Source organism: Acytostelium subglobosum (genome assembly GCF_000787575.1).
Source record: "Acytostelium subglobosum LB1 DNA, scaffold: scaffold2, whole genome shotgun sequence".
In the NCBI taxonomy this organism is placed as follows: Eukaryota; Evosea; class Eumycetozoa; order Acytosteliales; family Acytosteliaceae; genus Acytostelium; species Acytostelium subglobosum.
In genome coordinates, this window is record NW_012236530.1 from 632,737 (window position 1) to 649,924 (window position 17,188).

A 17,188-nucleotide genomic window follows, 5' to 3' on the forward strand; every position below is an offset into this window, starting at 1 on the left:
CAATCAATGAATGGACCATGCATGAACTCTTACGAATGAGCTCATCAAATCATGTTCAACTTGCAAAGTCGAATTGTTAGAGGGCAAGGGCGAGGGCAAGGGTTGAGGGCAAGGGTAGGGTTTGGAAACAAGATGTTTATTTGTTGATCGTGCTGGCTCTGGCTAACTTCAACTCCATATCACGCATGAAGATACGTGCAAGCTTACGCTTGCGATGGAGAAGTATACCTCCAAGTACTAGACCAAGTACAACGATGAATCCTCCAACGGCAATCAATGCAATCTTCCAGATGTTGTTTGGTTTCGAAGCAGGTACAACACACTTCTCATCACTAACATCGGTTGTAGGCTCATACACATCGAATAGATGACTGAAATCAGGATCGATAACAACAGAGTCATTGTACTGTGGTATAACGGTGCCGATCTTCAAGCCACGGTATTGGACAGAGTCGGACTCGTTGGAGCCAGGCAGTCGTTTGTTGACTACAACAGTTGTCCTGTTGTCTACGATGGCAACAGGTGAGAACTGGGCATAGACACTCTGGCTGTTGATGTTGAGCTTGATCCAGCGGACATCATCTCGATTGCCACGTGATGTTCCGATGTCGGTGGACGAACAACCACTCTCTAGCTGACCCTGAAGAGACACCTCGGTGATGACTTGGAGCGAGTTGAGTGTGCTTTTGAAGTCAAAGTGAGTCAGCTCGATGGTGACCTTGGACGAGGCTTGTGGCAGTTGGCTGGGCACATCTCCGAACGTGTAGTTGTGAGCGTCACTGAAGAATTGGATGGTGATATTGACTTGGGTGTCGCGGCCTGGTAGGGTGGCTGTGTAGACCACGGCACCGGCTGCTGAGCCATTGGAAGCGGTCCATTGGTCCAACTTGAAGCTGTTGACGACCTCATCGGATGGGCTGAGCTCCTTTATCTCAGAGATTGAGATCATGGACTTGAGAATGTTGGTATGATCAAGATCATCTTGTAGGGAAGAGCCGGACTTGGGTCCGTCTGGGTTGATAACTGGACGATCGATGGGAACGGCCTTGGACGAGCACTCTGGACCGGTCCATTCATTGAAGCACACACAGCCATTCAGGGTGCAGTTGCCACGATTGTTGCATGGGGGTGAGCCGGGGCAGTCGACACCTGGGATCACTGGTGGCTTGGGAGTTGGTGGCGGAGTAGTTGGTGTTGGAGTTGGTGATGGTGTTTGAGTAGGTGTTTGCGTTGGTGTCTGTGTTGGAGTTGGAGTCTGAGTTGGGGCGGGAGTAGGAGGGGGAGGAGGGAGCAGGGCTGGGATGTTGGATGGGATGATTGTCCATGGTGCAGACTTGACTCCGTTGGACTTGATGACAATAGAAATGGATGATGTGTTGACTGGCAGCACCTTGATGGTCTGCAGATGGATACCCGACACGAAGCTGAGCTCAAGTGGTACGTATCCATTGCCATAGTTGATGGTGGCCGTTGTCAATGCTGGGTCGAGGTTGAAGTTCCTGCCGTACAGAGCAAGGTAGCCACCACGAACGGACAACACTGAAGACGACTCGATGATTGGTGTGGAGTGATCGTATGTCGTTGAGATGTAGTATGGCATACTCTTGCTCTTTAGTTCCAACGCACTGTATGACTTGTAGTTCTGGTCATTGTCCATGAATCCATTCACAGACATCAACAACTTCTTGCCACCACCAAAACCGAATGGAAGTTGGTAGTTGACTGTGAAGGTGTCAGTGCCAGAGCGAACCGATCGGATGCGCACTGTCTCCAATGTCTCCGAGGTCAGGTAGATGTATGGAGAGTGGCGCTGGGACACTCCAGAGCCAGAATCCTTCAACTGGAGGGTCATGGATACATTCCTGTTGGTACCGCCAACATTGACAGTGGTGGTAGTCAGGTCGAACTGCTCGATGTTTGGAGTTCCGGCAATGGACAGGTCACTCGACGAAGTCCTGATGAACAGTTGGTCGGCATAGGGTCCCGCGTAGATGGTGGACATTGGGTTGAATGTCTTGTGAGTGACACCCTTGGTATCATAGAGTATGACATTGGTCAAGGTGAAGGTGGATGCACGAGTCTTGTACATGTCCATTGTGACGGAGTACACTCCATTGTAGATGTTGCCATTTATCAGGTCGGACGTGTCGAACTGGACGGTGTATGCATTGGGCTCAATGTCTGAGATGATGTCAATTGAGCCATGCGAGAATCCGTTGATCTGGTCAACAATGGTCAGCTGCCAGCCCATGTTGGTTGGGTCTCTCGAGCTTGGTGAGACGGATCCCGACAGAGTGATGACACCTGTTGATGGAACGGCTTGGATTCTTGTGATCATTGGTGGCATGATATCACCTTGGGACGAGGTGATGTTGAGCATGGCACTTGGTCCGACCTGGGCTACGACTGCACTCGAAGGAATGAGTGAGTTGCCGCTGTAGATGTAGTACTGGCATTGGCCAGACAGGAAGTTACTTGGAGTGTAGAAGTTGAACACAAACTGTCCGAGCGAGGCGTTGAAGAAACCAGTGAACTGGAGAGATCGGTCATTGTCAAAGGACAGGACAGGCATCATATAGGGGTGCGGGTTGGTCAGTCCAACGTACATAGTGTTGTTCACTTGGGTGGCCACGAGATTGAGATTGTTGTTGGCGAATTGCACTGAGGTGATGTTGAGCACGGTAAAGATATGTAGGCTGCTATCCAGTACGTTGTTTGGAGTGTAGATGTCTGTGGTCACGGTAACAGTGCCTCCAAGCTCATCCATTACAACAACATTGTATGGGAGAGGTGAGGTATACTCGCAGAGACGTTCAAACACTCCATTGTATCCGGTACCAGATATCAGATGGGACTGGTTCAAGCTGAAGGTGTTCGACACAGTGATGGCCTGGACGTAGTACTGTGAAGTGATGTCTACCCTCAACAAGTATGTGTTCCACTCGGCAGGGATCACCTTGAGGTCATTAACACGAATTGACGATTCTAATTATGAATGAGCTATTGTTAATATGATTGAACGATGAATAAATGAGTCAATGGACATACGCTTGCTGTTGGTGGACAACGAGTAGGTAGTCGGCTGGCTATCTGTTATCTGTGGGACATTCAGTTGGACATCGCCAGCCAGGTTCTTGGAGAGCGAGAAGGTGTACTTGTACTCAAACTCATCAAACTTGAATGATGAGCCAGTCTGAGGTTGGAGCATTGGCATTGTAACAATCCTATTGTTGTAGGCAGGAATAGTACAAACAAAGTCAAACAATGACAGTGTACCAAACTTGGCATCAACCTCAACAATCATTGAGTCTGATCCACTATCATAGTTAGCATTGTCAATTTGAAGACTTTGAAGGTTACCAGCTAATATTGTAAATGATTGTTAATATTTGATTGATTGAATGGGAGGAAGTGATGTACATACTTAACTTGGTGTAAGTTCCAGAGACTGTAGATATTGGGGTGGTATTGGAACGGTCGAGAAGGTAGGACTTGATTGGTGCCTGGCTGAATGGAACTACGTTGATGTATGTGGTAGTTGATACATTCTTCTTTACAGCAGTGTAGGTGCTGTATGTCGATGATGAGTAGGCAAGCAACATGGACTCTGAGTTGGGGACATCAACCACATGCACCAAAGACTGTGCAGCATATTGATAGTCTTGTTTCACTGTGGCTGGTGGATATACCTTGCCAGCAGTTGATGTTGTTGTTGTTATGGATGCTATTTTGATTGAATGATTGATGTTAGTTGATTGAATAATTGATTGATTGGAAGATGGAGTGATACTTACAAAATGGAGGGAATACATTTGGAATTAAAAGAGTTATTGATGGCAGTCCAGTGTAACTGATAGTTGTTTCGATTGGATTAGTTGGCGATAATTTGTTGTAGGGTGGAATGACTCCTATCTGGAGTACCAACTGATTGGATATCAGTTTGTTGAGTTGGCTGACCTGGCAGGTATACTGTGCAAGCTTGGTCTTGCAACTGAAAGAGTTGGTTGTCATGAAGACCGATGGATTAGAGTTGAGCTCGGCCAAGACATACATGTAGCCATTCATCAGATATGGTGTCCTGGTCTTTGTAATATTGAACTCGGATGAGGTGAAGTCTTGGATTAAAGTTAGATATAGTTTGATTGATTGATGGATAAGTATGAACATACCATCACAGATATATGGTCCAAGTTTGAATTGTTGTGATTGGACATTGATAGTCATGTTGGTTGGCACGCCAACTGGGGATGCACTGGCACTAAGCTTAAATATCTGACGAGTGCTACTCTGTGTATCGACAGCGGTAACACTCAATGATGTAAACATCGAGTTGGCCAGCAAACTGATGCTGCCAACATCGATAGTGGATTGACCGCTCAATGTAATATAGAATATTGGTTGACATGTTCCACCAGTCTGGACGTATCCATTTTGTGGTACAGAGTACCTGACCAACAATATATCAGATCCTGCAGCATTAACTCCATTAAAATTGGAATTATCTGTAATTAGCCAAAGAATCAATCAGAGAATAAAATAAAGAATTAAAACAAAGAATAGAATAGAAGGAGAGTGAGAAGTAGAGATAGAGAGAAGTAGAAGAGAGATAGAGAGAGAGAGAGAGAGAGGGATAGAGAGATAGGATATTTAGAGGAATTGAATGAATGAGAGGAGAGTGTGGGAGTAAAGTGGAGGGTTAGAACTGTGTTGGCAAAAGAGTGATAGAGTAGAGAGAGATAGAGAAATAGAGAGAAAGAGATAGAGATAGAGATAGAGAGATAGGACACGAAGATGTGAAGAAATTATTAATTAATTAATTCTTACACAGCAAGGTGATTGTCAACAATATATATATAAAGGTAAGAAAAATGGAGTTGGATGGTTGAGTTGTTGTTGTGGCCATCTTTAAAGGGAGAGAGGGAGGAGGGGAGGGAGAAAAAAGAGATAGAGAGGTAGAGAGAGATAGGGATAGAGATAATAAATAATATTAAATAAAGAGAAAGAGAAAAAGGTAAGTGTGATTGTTATGGTGGGACAATTGGAAGAAAAGGTGTCAAGGATGTCACACGAAGAAAGGCAACGAATGAAGGAGACAGTTCACATGTATCTCTTCGTCAATAATAAGGAAGCAAGGAGAAGTATAGTGTGTGTTGGAAGAATAGTATGTCGGTGCCAGTGTCCGACCCTTGGCCTACAGTTCTTGACTTGGCCAAAGCGAACGAAGCGTAGTGGGCTGGCCAAAATGTGTATCCCAGCTGCTACTGAGGCCTGCCCATATTATGGTGACTATGATCGCCAAACGATCACGACTTTTGCCTTACATGATCATGTCATGTCTACGACATAGATTAATGACACTTCTTCCCGGAGCTGTGTAAGATCTTTGATGCAAAGAGGTGCCAAACAAGCTGCAAAATTCGAAACGGCTTTTTGGATCCCGATGACGAAGGCCCACACAAAGATATGATCAAAAATGTGGAGATGATGGCCTACTTAAACACAAAGACTTGTGCTGCCGAGAGTGTCACTCACTTGTGTACATAATACGTAAAGAGAAAGGAGAACATCAGTGAAGAAGAGAGCAACAACACACACCAACAACGAATGAGTGGGAAGTGTCGAACCGACACAGCAAAGAACTTGTTTACAAAGTTGAAAGAACAGTATTGAGTATTGAAATAGTTGTAGACTACGAAACAAACAAGACATCATTGCCTTGTCTTGTCGTGTCAGATATCATACGATTGTTGTTTCTTGTCCAATTGCCGATGACTTTTGGTGTAATCCTGAACACACCAATGAATGATGTATTTAAGATAAGTCCCAACACGCTCCATTGACATCAAAATAACCATCCATCATTGAATGGACATATTCCAAAGATTATGGCGTTGTTGTCTTCGTTGCCTTCGTCTTTCTGTCCGACCATCCCATCCTAATCAATCACCTACACAATACATACTCATACAAGAAAGATAAAGGATAGAGATAGGGATAGTCTAATACATCGATCGATCCTGGTATTACCATTACTGTATTATTATGTGTGTATCGATGTACTCACATCCATTTGATTATATGTTGTGTTTGGGGATGTTTATAAGATAGAGGTAATATGAAGGAAGGTAAAGTTCAAGTTTGAAAACTTACCCTACCCTTACCCTAAGTTGTTTAGCATCAATGATTATTTTCATTTAATTTTATTATTTTGATCAATCGTTCGTTTCACTCGACTTTTTGTGTCGCACTCAAAAACACGAATAACATAATCTTAGCAAAACGTCACCAACAACTTACATTACACCATACAACCATACATATACATACATATATATAATATAATACATACATAATAATGGTACAATCAAAGAGAAATAGAGTTGTCTCATTGACAAAGGTCACAAAGAACCCAGGCGAGAAGAAGAAGCGCCTGGTGTCCACCGTCAGAGAGTGTGTGGAGCAGTACGAATACATCTACCTGATATCATTTGACAACGTTCGCAACAACCATCTGAAGCAGGCACGTGCCGATTGGTCCAACAGCAGATTCCTCTTTGGAAAGAAGAAGGTCTTGGCCATCGGTCTCGGTCGCAGTGATGCCGAGGAGAACAAGCCCGGCTTGCACAAGTTGGCCGCACAACTCCAGGACTCTGGCGAGTGCTGTCTATTCTTTACCAACGACTCTAAAGACACTGTTTTATCGTATGCATCATCATTGATTATATCAGGGCAAGAGTGATACACAGAGGTCTAACAATCATTCATTCATCCAATCATTCGTTCAATCAATCATGCCAACTCGATCGCGCACATAAACAGATACTTCAACACATACAAAGAGAATGACTTTGCAAGAGCTGGATTCATCCCAGAGGAGACCATTACTAGACCAGAGGGCAAGATTGATATGCCACACACTCAGGAGACCTACCTGCGTAAGCTGGGCATGCCTACTTCGCTGAAGAACGGAGTGATTTTATTGGAGCGCGAGTTTGATTTGGCGACTGCCGGCGTCGCCCTCACACCAGACCAAGCCAGACTGTTGCAGCTGTTCGACATGAAGCTGTCAGACTTTAAGTTCAACCTGATTGGCTTCTGGAACAACGGAGAGTACACAATGCTGCAGGAGGATGTCAAGGCTGAGACCTCTGGCGACAATGAAGACGAGGACATTGATGAGGAGGATGACGAATAAATCATCACACTAATCTGTTAAGTTAACAATCAAGATATATAAATGTACATGGTTTGATTGATTGATTGGATGGATGGATGGATGGGATATATATTATATATATTATGTATGATACAGGGTTGGAACTGCTTCCAAGGGTCCTAATGTCCACTCTGTCTGTTCTTGAGTTCGTTGTTCAACGCTGAGAGGTTGAGTGTGCTCTTGTTGCCACCAGCGGCACCGCCACCGGCACCTCCATTACTGAACGATGATAGGTTGAGCATACTCTTATTGCCACCAGGGGCTCCACCGCCATTGAGAGGCGGCAGGCCGAGTGCAGGAGGCGCAGTCTTTGCCTTGGTGGTCTCTTTCTCTTTCTCCTTCTCCTTGTCCTTGTCTTTGAGCTGGATTGATGAGAAGATCTTGTTGAGAGATGGTGGACCTGTCCTCTTCTTCTCAGAGATGGTGGCCGTGCCGTCTGGATGCTCCTCCGTGACGACATCCGACTTCCTAAACGTGGACCTGCCCACCGATCCAATCAGCCTCAGTGTTGAGTACTTGCTCTCACCTCCTGATGAGTGAGTGTGGCTGTGRCCGCTGGTATTGTTGCTGCTGCCGCTGCCAGTGCTGGGATGATGTGGCAGGTTTGGATTGCCTCCATTGACCTGGCTGAGCGTCAGTGAGTTCTGGATTGCGATGTGGTGGTTGTGTTGCTCGGACTTCAAGTTCTCCATCTTGAGCTGGCTGGTCTCCTCGGCCATTCCCTTCAATCGCTCATCCTTCTGAAGAATAGTCATTGTATGGAATGTTGGCTGTCTAGATATCTGTCGTTCACCGCCAGCTGGTTCTGGTTCCTGTGGTACCTTCTCATCGTCCACCTCAATCTGGACACCTCCTCTCAGTGTTCCACCTCTAGTAACTCTTCCTTTGGCCTCTGTTTGAATGATTGATTGGTTAGCATCGATTGATTGATTGATCAAGCTTGAGCTAAACATACTTATGTTGGCGAAATAGTTGTCGATGTAGGTCTTGGCTTGATCGGCCTTCTCCACTGCCCTCTTGTCCAGTGTCAGGTTGTTGGGCTGGAGGTTGTTGATGTCTTCAAACACCTTCTTAAAGTGCGACATCCACAACTTCTTTGTCTCATCACTATCCGCCATGAATGTATGAGTGTCCGATTGCAACTCAACATCAAACGCGAATGACAATATAGCTGGTATAGTTGATTGATTGTGAGTATGGTATGTATGATTGAGTGAAGTCCAATAGACACTTACGATTGCCTGGTATGTCTGAGATGTTTGGACTTGGCTTGAGGTCGTCTATCTTGAGGAACTTGAACTTGGACTTGCTAAATATGTTGGCTATGTTGGCTGTTGTCGATGGCTTTGATAATAATAGAATGTCGTTAAAGAGGAATACATATACACGCTTGGCCTTGGCGTTGGATGGGCCATGCATCAGGAATCCCTCATGAATGTATCGTCTGTCCGCCACCACAAGGTTCTGAATGAGAGTTGGTGAGTCAGTGTCAGTGCCGAGTGTCGCGTGATCCTTGAAAGGTATATACATACAGGGAACTTTCCAACCAACTTGTTCTGTGCCTCAATGACTTTGAGTGAGTTGTCAGCGCGTCTCTTGGTGTCGTTGATAGAGATGGCCACCTCTTTGATCACTTTAAGTCCTTCAGAGATGTGAAGGAAGTCTGGATGAGTGCTCTCAGTGTGCTTGAGTAGGTCTTGCAGTAATAGTACATAACGTGGAATACGCTGGACGGGCGTGATCAGCAGTGATTCGAGACGCGAGCGAGGGTTGATGCGGTCCTCTGCCTGACGGATGAACATCACAAACTTCATGTCCTTGTTGCACGCTTCCAGACGACGCAGCGACGAGTCAAAGTTCTTGACATAGTCGGTGTAGGCCTTGAGGAAGACGCCCATCGTCGTGAACGACTTGCCCAGGATGGAGTATGGCGTCCAGCGCGACTTGTCGATGATGTACTCAATGTCGCTGAGCAGCTGTCTGTTGATGGCGATGATGGCGTCGATGCCACCAAATATGAACTTGACGTCGTCTGGGCTCACAATGCCATTCTTCCTCAGTGGCTCGATGAACAAGTTGGACAACTGCTCCAGAGTCCTCAGATACGTTCTCTCCGTACTAGCAATCTCTTGTACAATGTTCCATCTATATCTGTACAGTATCTCTGTTTGTTTGGAACAAGGTTAGATTGATTGGATCGGATGGTTGATTGAAGGGCACTTACTTAGCTTCTTAAAGGGTAACATCTGTTTGTAACGTCTGTAACATCGTTGGATACGGATTGCTGATTGTTCTTGTGCTTTGGTGTATTGCTTGACGGCGCCGGCGGCTGGTTTGCGAGGTGGTGGAGGCAGTGGCTTCTTTGGTGGCGCCACTGGACGATATATCGAGTACCTTGGATTGTAGGCTGCCTGTCTAGATTGGCTTGATTTAAGGTTGTTGGCATTTTGATTTGGTGCGTTGTTATTGGTGGTGGCTGCTGATGATGGTGATGGTGTTGGTGATGTTGCTGGTGCCGATGCTGACGCTGGAGTTGGAGTAGGTGATGAGGGCGATGCGCCCGATGGTCCAAGACCAACAAAGCATCTGGTCACTCTGAACTTTGTACCTCCTGCCATCATCTCGAGCTCTCTCTTCTCCTGCTCCTTCAACTGATTGATTTTGTCCGCATTGCCAAGTCCGAGCTCCTTCAAAAAGTTGTCGTGCATCTCTTCGATCTCCTCATCAGTGTCGTCGTCATCATCCTTTTGTTCGATGAGATCCTTCTCATCGTAGTTATTGTCGCCAATTGAGCTGCTAGTGTCCGAGTCGTGGTCATTGACGTTGGTGTTGAGTGACATCGATGATGAGCTTGGCGATGTCGTGATTTTGAATGTTGATGCTGATCGCGGGGCAAGCTTTGGTGCCAGTTTGTTTGGTCGTGGCGGCAGTGCCGACGAGACGAGTCCTGGTGAGGCAGCCCCGCCATTAACCAAAGCCGGGGCGGCAGCAGCAGGCGATGAATCAGCCGACAATGTCGGAGAGGCAGTGCCCGGTGTTATGATTGGTGACTGTGGCGTCGATGGGGAATCGCTCGAAGCCGATGACGAATGATGGTTATGCGCGCCCATCATCACCGACACTGAAGCCGAGTGTGTCCTTCTTGGTGGTGTCGTCAAAGTGTTGGTGCTGCTGGTGTTGTTACCACCATTATTACTATTGTTGGTGTTGGTATTGGCTGATGGTTTGAGAGGTGATTGACCTATACGCATCGATGAATGACCTGTTGGGATATGTGAACTCGCTCCAGTACCTGCAATCACAGCTGGAGAAGTCCTTCTTCCGGCTCTCTCATCTGTGCCAGTGTCGCTCATTCCTTTGTCTTTTTCTTTATTTCTTTCTTTGTTCCAATTACTTCTACACAACTATAGCTACTACTACTACTACTACTGCTACAATGTATTATTAAGAACTAAGTATTATAGATTAGTAATCGATTTGATTGAATGACATTGATTACACATCATCACTCACTAACTCACTCAGTCACACTTAAACACCATCAAACAAACTGTTTTGAACAATGTCGACTGAGATCTTGAAGAGTGTTGAGATGAAGGGGCGTCTATGCCCTCGACTGATGCCAAAAGGACTAAGCCCTAGATCTTGTAGTGTGAGTGTGTCGTTTATTCAAATAAACAATCACTACCAAACATACACACACACCAGCAAACAAACACTATCATATACCACACATAAACAAACACTTTGTCAACGACATTCGTCAAGATCAAAAGGGTACACTCTATCTCTCCCTCTAATCTTATAATACACTAATATATTCTGTCTATTTGATTGATTGAAGGGTTGTTGTGATTAACCTACTTTTAATAATTTACTTCCAGATGGTGATGTTACCTATTACTACAAACTGTTGAATGTATGTATGTATGTATGAATGAATAGATGAATAGATGAATAAATAATAAATAAATAAATAAAGGATAATAATATGTATGTATATATCTGTTGATCGGTTTGGAGAATTAAATTACAATTGTTGACGATGTAGATGCAGTTTGGAGAAACAGGTACCAAAAAGTCAGGTATCCTCCCTTACCCAATACTCAAAATTTGATCGCAAGGGTCATCATCAGACCTGGAGCATTCCAACAAACAAAACCAACCATCGATGGGTAGGCACCTCCAAAAAAATAGATCTAAAATTGTCCACATACAATTTCTTTGATCATTCAAATAAAACGTATGCGCACCTAATCAGAAACGTTGTTGTGACGGTCCATCTAACCGAATGAATGTTTGTCCAGTCTTTCAACAAACAATTATATTATATTGGTCAGAGTACAGTTCAGTTCTATCAATCTAATCTTAGAAATAATTATCATTATCATTCAAGAAGGGATTGGAGGATTGTTGGAGTTGATCAACATATCGTAGAGTAGAGCAGAGTAGAGTAGAGTTGAAGGATTGAGTACATAAACTTGATAAAGGTGTTGTTGTTATCTGTGAGTCCATTTGTAGTGACACCACCTACACACACTACCATGAGGGCCATTCCAATGCAACAGTAACACACACACTAAATGAGAGATAAAGAGAATCCATCCATCTCCATCCATCCATCTATGCAAGCAAGCAAGCAACCAACCATCCAACAACAACTTCAGAGGAATGATTCATTTATTCATTCATTCATTCACTGTGTTGTGTGTTACGATGGATGATACTTAGAGGTGAAGTGAAGTAACATTAGTGCGCATACAGTGAGTACCCACTTATCCAAAAGCATGGAGTAGTAGATTGAATGTAGGTAGCCACATATTGCCACACCCCAACGAGGCGAGCACCCACACAACTGGAGAATGAATGCATCACAGTGGATGTACCACGCACTCACTCACTCACCCAAACACTCAATCACTCATACATTTGATCAGAGTAGCATATTTGTGTAACTACAATAACAACAACAACAGCATCAGCAGTAACAGGATATACCCTTCTTGCATGTGTATCATGTGTATGAGGCCATGCTACTTAGAACTGGAGTATTAAGTAGTATCTGTGGCTGTAGAGGTGATGGTGGCACACCATACATACATGGAATCAATCAATCAAGCAAGCAAGCAAGCACATCACCATCATCGCCAAACATCACCTCCATATCAAGCCAAAGGTAAAGTAGAGGTATATTGGTAAGGTAGGTGATGGCACACGAGCAAGCAAGCTGTAAGTAGCGATGATACTACTATTGAGTGAATGAGTGAATGAATGAGTACCCATTGTTCACCTTGCCAAGCATCCATTTAACATCACTCCTACCTATCCTTCAAACATACCCTTTGTTACATTATAATAGTATCCACCCAGATTGTGAAGAGAGAAAGAAGATACAGAGATAATAACTATTGGTAATTATTATTTATATTATTTATTAGTGGAAGGATATTATAATATATTAGGATGATACTAACCCTTGCTACCTACTTCCCCTCCCTCCCCTCCACTTATATAGATAACTCGAAGTTAAAACTCAAACTACTACCAAACTCTAAACACAAACTCGTTAAACAAACCAAACAACAACCATAACACCATAACAATATAATTCTTTAAAAAGAAGAAGAGAAGATAGAGAGTATAGAATGATCAAGCTAGTAATTTTGGCTGTACTGTGCTGTCTAGCCACTGTTGTATTGTCAGAGGGCGCCAACAAGGAGGTGGTGCTCTCCATTAGCGGCATCCCCGCCGAGGTCAGTTTGATGGCCGGAGACACGCTGACCTGGGTGCCCCGTGACAAGGCCCTGCACGAGATCCACGTCAATGACAACAACAAGCACTACCAGATGAGAGGCAATGCCGTCTCACACATCTTTAACCGCATCGGAACCTACTCCTACGCCGTCAAGTCGGATGACAAGTGGCAAACATTCACCGTCAAGGTGTCCGCCGGTGCCGCCCCAGTTGCCCAGAAGAAGTTCGTCTCCCAACAGAACGTCTTCAAGCTCCAGCAGGACATCCAGACCGAGTACGAGAAGCGCGAGTACCTCTACCGTCTCCAGCAGCAGCAGGAGGACAACGCCAAGCACGGAATGAAGGTCGCTCCAGGCCCATACGGCAACATCCCACCCTCAGCCGTCCGTGTCACCCCAGGTGCATGGCCCGCTCCAGAGACCAAGCCAGAGCCAGAGACCAAGCCAAACCCAGAGACTAAGCCAGATCCAGAGACCAAGCCAGACCCAGAGACTGTTCCAGAGACTGACAACAAGCCAGACCCCGAGGAGACTGACAACAAGCCAGTCCCACCAGTCACTGACAACAAGCCAAACAACAAGCCAACCAACAACAACAAGCCAGACACTGAGACCGACAACATCCAGGAGAGTGACAGCAAAAACGCTGGTTCCAGACTTGCTGCCAGCATTGTCCTTATATTGGTTCCCATCGTTGCTGCCATCTTCTAAGCACGCCCTTTGTTGGCCAGTCTTGGAGAGGAGAGGAAAGGAAGTTGGTTACATTGTCACAGCCATCATCCTCCTCCACATTTAATTAAACAATCGTATAGACTCTCAAAATAGTTTATTATTATTAACTGATTGATTGACACTCTCTAGAGGGATGAGGATGGCTGCAGAGAGATGTCTACACATTGCTCTGCACCAGGGTATTGAGGCAAGTTGAGTTGGAACTCATCGAGGAATGATTGTGGAAGGAATCGTCCACCAAGGTAGTGAGTACCTTTAAAGCTTTCGGCGCACTTCTTGGGAGCGGCCAAAGAGATGAGCAGACTTGGCGTGAATGTGTTGTTGACATTGCCTTGCTCAACATCCCATCCCGATGGTATGTCAACAGAGGCAATTGGCAATGATTGTGAGTTCAATCCCGTCAATGTCTTTATAATCGAGTCGAATGGTGCTCTAATATCACCTTTGAAGCTGTAACCAAAGATTGAATCTATAACCAATCCATATCTTGATGTCAATTCAGACTCTGCTGGCATGTTATCCAAGAAGCTAATACCAACATGTTGACATTGAAGTACCAAGTTCTGACCATTCATTCATTCAAACATGTTAGTTAGTGTCATCAATGGATAATGTTGAACCTGAATGATGATGTTGATCATACCTTATACAAGTCCTTATCTGTTCTCTTTGGATAGAGTACATCTACTGCATAACCAAAGTGTACAAGATGTCTTGAGGCAACAAGTCCGTCACCTCCATTGTCTAATGAATGAATGATTGAATGATTGAATGAGTTCGATGATGTGGATGAATGAATGAATGAATAGTTACATACTTCCTGGACCACATATTGCTAGTACTCTCTTTGGTGATCTAGCCAATGACCCATAACATTTCTGGACGGATGCTGCCACACTTAGACCAGCAAGTTCCATAAGCTGGTCAACAGAGAAGCCATACTGTTGGCCCATCAGCAATTGATCCATTCTAATGGACTCACTTTGTCCCATGTACTTCAATGCGTTCATTCTATTGTGTGTCTCTTTGTTTGATTATTGTGAACTAACAACTAATGTACTATCTATCTCTACCTCCAACACTACTCCAATGAATGATTGGTTGATTGTTTCATTCACGTTCAATCTCAGATCACATGTTAGTGTGAGTGTAGATTAGAAGAGTCATCGAGGCTTCCCCTTAAAGGGGTGTGTGGGATCTCTTCATCTCAAGTTGGGGAGGCAATGTCGAGTGTGGGGTGATGAGCAAGAACCAACGGCTACTTCACAACAACACAGTTCTGCAACAACAATTCATTCATTCATTCAAACAGTTAGAACAACATTGTTCTTATATTAAGATATAGATAAAAAGATATAGATATATAATAAAGATATATATTAACCATCATGCAACGAAATGATGGTGGTGATGATGAGTCGACTGTGATTGCTCAAGTAATCGCTGATGACGATGGAGGTGGTGTACAGTCGATCAACCATCTGAGGCAGTGTTGTGTGGTAGTCAGAGTAAGAGGTCCAGAGGAATCAACATTAAGAAGTAATAGATCATCATCAAGCTTAGTGTCAACATTCTCGCATTCATTGTATGTGTACATGACAAGACATGACATGATACATCACACTTATACTAACATTGATAACATCATTCATTTAGTGATGGTCGCACAACATTCAGTTGTAGTGGATTCATTGTTAATAAGGAGCAGGGATTGATATTGACATCGGCATCGATATTTACACCATTCTTGAAGGTGCGTCCATCAGCTAATGGTGTCGCCAACAACTCTGATGACTCATTGGAGATGATCAAGGACACAGAGATAGACATAATGTGCAATTACAACAAGGATATCAAACATGATGATGTTGCAACGAGCAACCAACTGTCAATATACAAGGTGGCCGAGGAGCGTGTCTATGACCCTCTGAAGGATTGGATACCTTGTCGATACCAATCCATGTTGCCAGTGCACCCTTCGGTCATTGAGATTGTCGACCAGATCAAGTCATACTTCTCCGTCAGCACGCCCAGAGCTCTGTCTTTGGTGCTGCTGCGAGCGACCACACCATTAGTCGACCCAGCAGTTCGCGCCATTACCTTTGCCAACACGTCGGTGGCCTCGCGCACCGGCGAGAAACTCACAATCATAGCATCACCATTTGGCTTCATCTCACCGACAATCTTCCTCAACTCTGTATCCAGTGGTATACTGTGTAATGCGATTGCGGCTCGTCCATACGATCACCCTTCACTCTTCCTCACAGATGCACGTTGTCTGCCTGGCAGCGAGGGTGCTGCCGTGTTTGATTCTCATGGTCATCTGGTGGCTGTGGTCACGGCGCCTATCCGAGCAAAGGATGACAAGATACCTTTCAATCTATCGCCACTCATCCCTTCACATACATTCATCACCAATCTCAACCTTCAAGGTCAAATTCACATGTCTTCACACACGGACCAACTCGTCCGCAACTATAAAAGTAGCATCAGTAGCAGGATTGGCAGCAACAGCCTGGTCAACAGCAGGTTGGATCAACAGAAGCACTCGATAGTATTGGTCAAGTTCAAAGACACTTGGGGATCAGGTGTTCTGATCTCAGAGAATGGATATATATTAACCAATGCACATCTGCTTGGTCCGTCAATACCTTCGATCCACAAGTCAGACATCAGTGGCGCATACCCGCCATCGATGTACAAAAACTACAGTGTCGACCTTCGAATCGATTACTCTGCGATGAAAGGCAAGGAGACGATCAAGGGACACGTATGGCTCCAGGGCAACATCGAGTACATCTCTCACACTCACTTGGACATTGCATTGTTAAAGATCCGCGACGAGGATACAACTTTGTTCAACCATGTCGACTGCAACATGTTGCTCAACGTCAAGCATGGTGCAGAGGTATCCGTGCTTGGATATCCACTTCTGCCGCCAACTCAGAACCCTCCAATAAGTGTGACCAATGGCATCGTATCTAATATTATATTCGTCGAAGGAATGGCAGTCAGCTATCAAACGACTGCACCTGTGCACTCTGGCAACAGTGGAGGAGGACTGTTTGATCATCAAGGCAACTTCTTGGGCATTGTCACATGCAATGCCAAACAGAAGAATGGTTCAATTATCACCGACCTTAACTTCTCCATACCAGTTGCATCACTTGTACATTTCTTCAACTACGCCAATGGTCAAGGTAAGTTCGAATCGAGCCAACACAGAATAAGTTCATCTAACTAAACACTTGCTATACACAACTCAGATAAACATGGATTGGAAGTAATGAGAAGAACTTCAACCAACAAGTTCCTGAAGGCACTTTGGAAGCTACAGATAACATCGTCACCTCAGCCAAGTACCACGACTGATGGTCGTGGCAAGAAGTACTCTGAGTTCATGGAGAAGATGACCAAGACACCAATCACTCAAAAGGAAGAGATTGATCAAGCTCGTCTTCGATCAAAGTTGTAGCAACACATAGGC

At 44.7% G+C, this 17,188-nt stretch overlaps 6 protein-coding genes across 6 annotated transcripts; 3 read left to right on the forward strand and 3 right to left on the reverse strand.

Moving 5' to 3' along the window:
- Window positions 1–136: 136 nt before the first annotated feature.
- SAMD00019534_010300 (hypothetical protein) lies at window positions 137–4,326 on the reverse strand (the record flags this gene model as incomplete). The annotated part of the gene is made up of 5 exons (XM_012902997.1): window positions 137–2,985; window positions 3,049–3,363; window positions 3,425–3,724; window positions 3,795–4,115; window positions 4,170–4,326. The coding sequence occupies 5 exons, from the start codon at window positions 4,324–4,326 to the stop codon at window positions 137–139; spliced, it is 3,942 nt and encodes a 1,313-aa protein (XP_012758451.1).
- A 2,011-nt stretch (window positions 4,327–6,337) lies between these two features.
- Window positions 6,338–7,183, forward strand: SAMD00019534_010310 (hypothetical protein; the record flags this gene model as incomplete). Its single annotated transcript, XM_012902998.1, has 2 exons — window positions 6,338–6,702; window positions 6,820–7,183. Coding segments are annotated over 2 exons (729 nt in total), but the record flags the coding sequence as incomplete, so codon positions are not given.
- A 152-nt stretch (window positions 7,184–7,335) lies between these two features.
- SAMD00019534_010320 (hypothetical protein) lies at window positions 7,336–10,569 on the reverse strand (the record flags this gene model as incomplete). Its single annotated transcript, XM_012902999.1, has 5 exons — window positions 7,336–7,745; window positions 8,172–8,387; window positions 8,452–8,680; window positions 8,749–9,380; window positions 9,441–10,569. 5 exons carry the CDS (start codon window positions 10,567–10,569, stop codon window positions 7,336–7,338), a joined length of 2,616 nt encoding a protein of 871 aa, XP_012758453.1.
- A 2,292-nt stretch (window positions 10,570–12,861) lies between these two features.
- On the forward strand, window positions 12,862–13,680 carry SAMD00019534_010330 (hypothetical protein; the record flags this gene model as incomplete). Its single annotated transcript, XM_012903000.1, has 1 exon — window positions 12,862–13,680. The coding sequence occupies one exon, from the start codon at window positions 12,862–12,864 to the stop codon at window positions 13,678–13,680; it is 819 nt and encodes a 272-aa protein (XP_012758454.1).
- A 152-nt stretch (window positions 13,681–13,832) lies between these two features.
- On the reverse strand, window positions 13,833–14,732 carry SAMD00019534_010340 (hypothetical protein; the record flags this gene model as incomplete). Its single annotated transcript, XM_012903001.1, has 3 exons — window positions 13,833–14,264; window positions 14,345–14,445; window positions 14,519–14,732. Coding segments are annotated over 3 exons (747 nt in total), but the record flags the coding sequence as incomplete, so codon positions are not given.
- Window positions 14,733–15,089: 357 nt separating this feature from the next.
- Window positions 15,090–17,176, forward strand: SAMD00019534_010350 (hypothetical protein; the record flags this gene model as incomplete). The annotated part of the gene is made up of 3 exons (XM_012903002.1): window positions 15,090–15,286; window positions 15,358–16,901; window positions 16,968–17,176. 3 exons carry the CDS (start codon window positions 15,090–15,092, stop codon window positions 17,174–17,176), a joined length of 1,950 nt encoding a protein of 649 aa, XP_012758456.1.
- Between the last annotated feature and the right edge of the window lie 12 nt (window positions 17,177–17,188).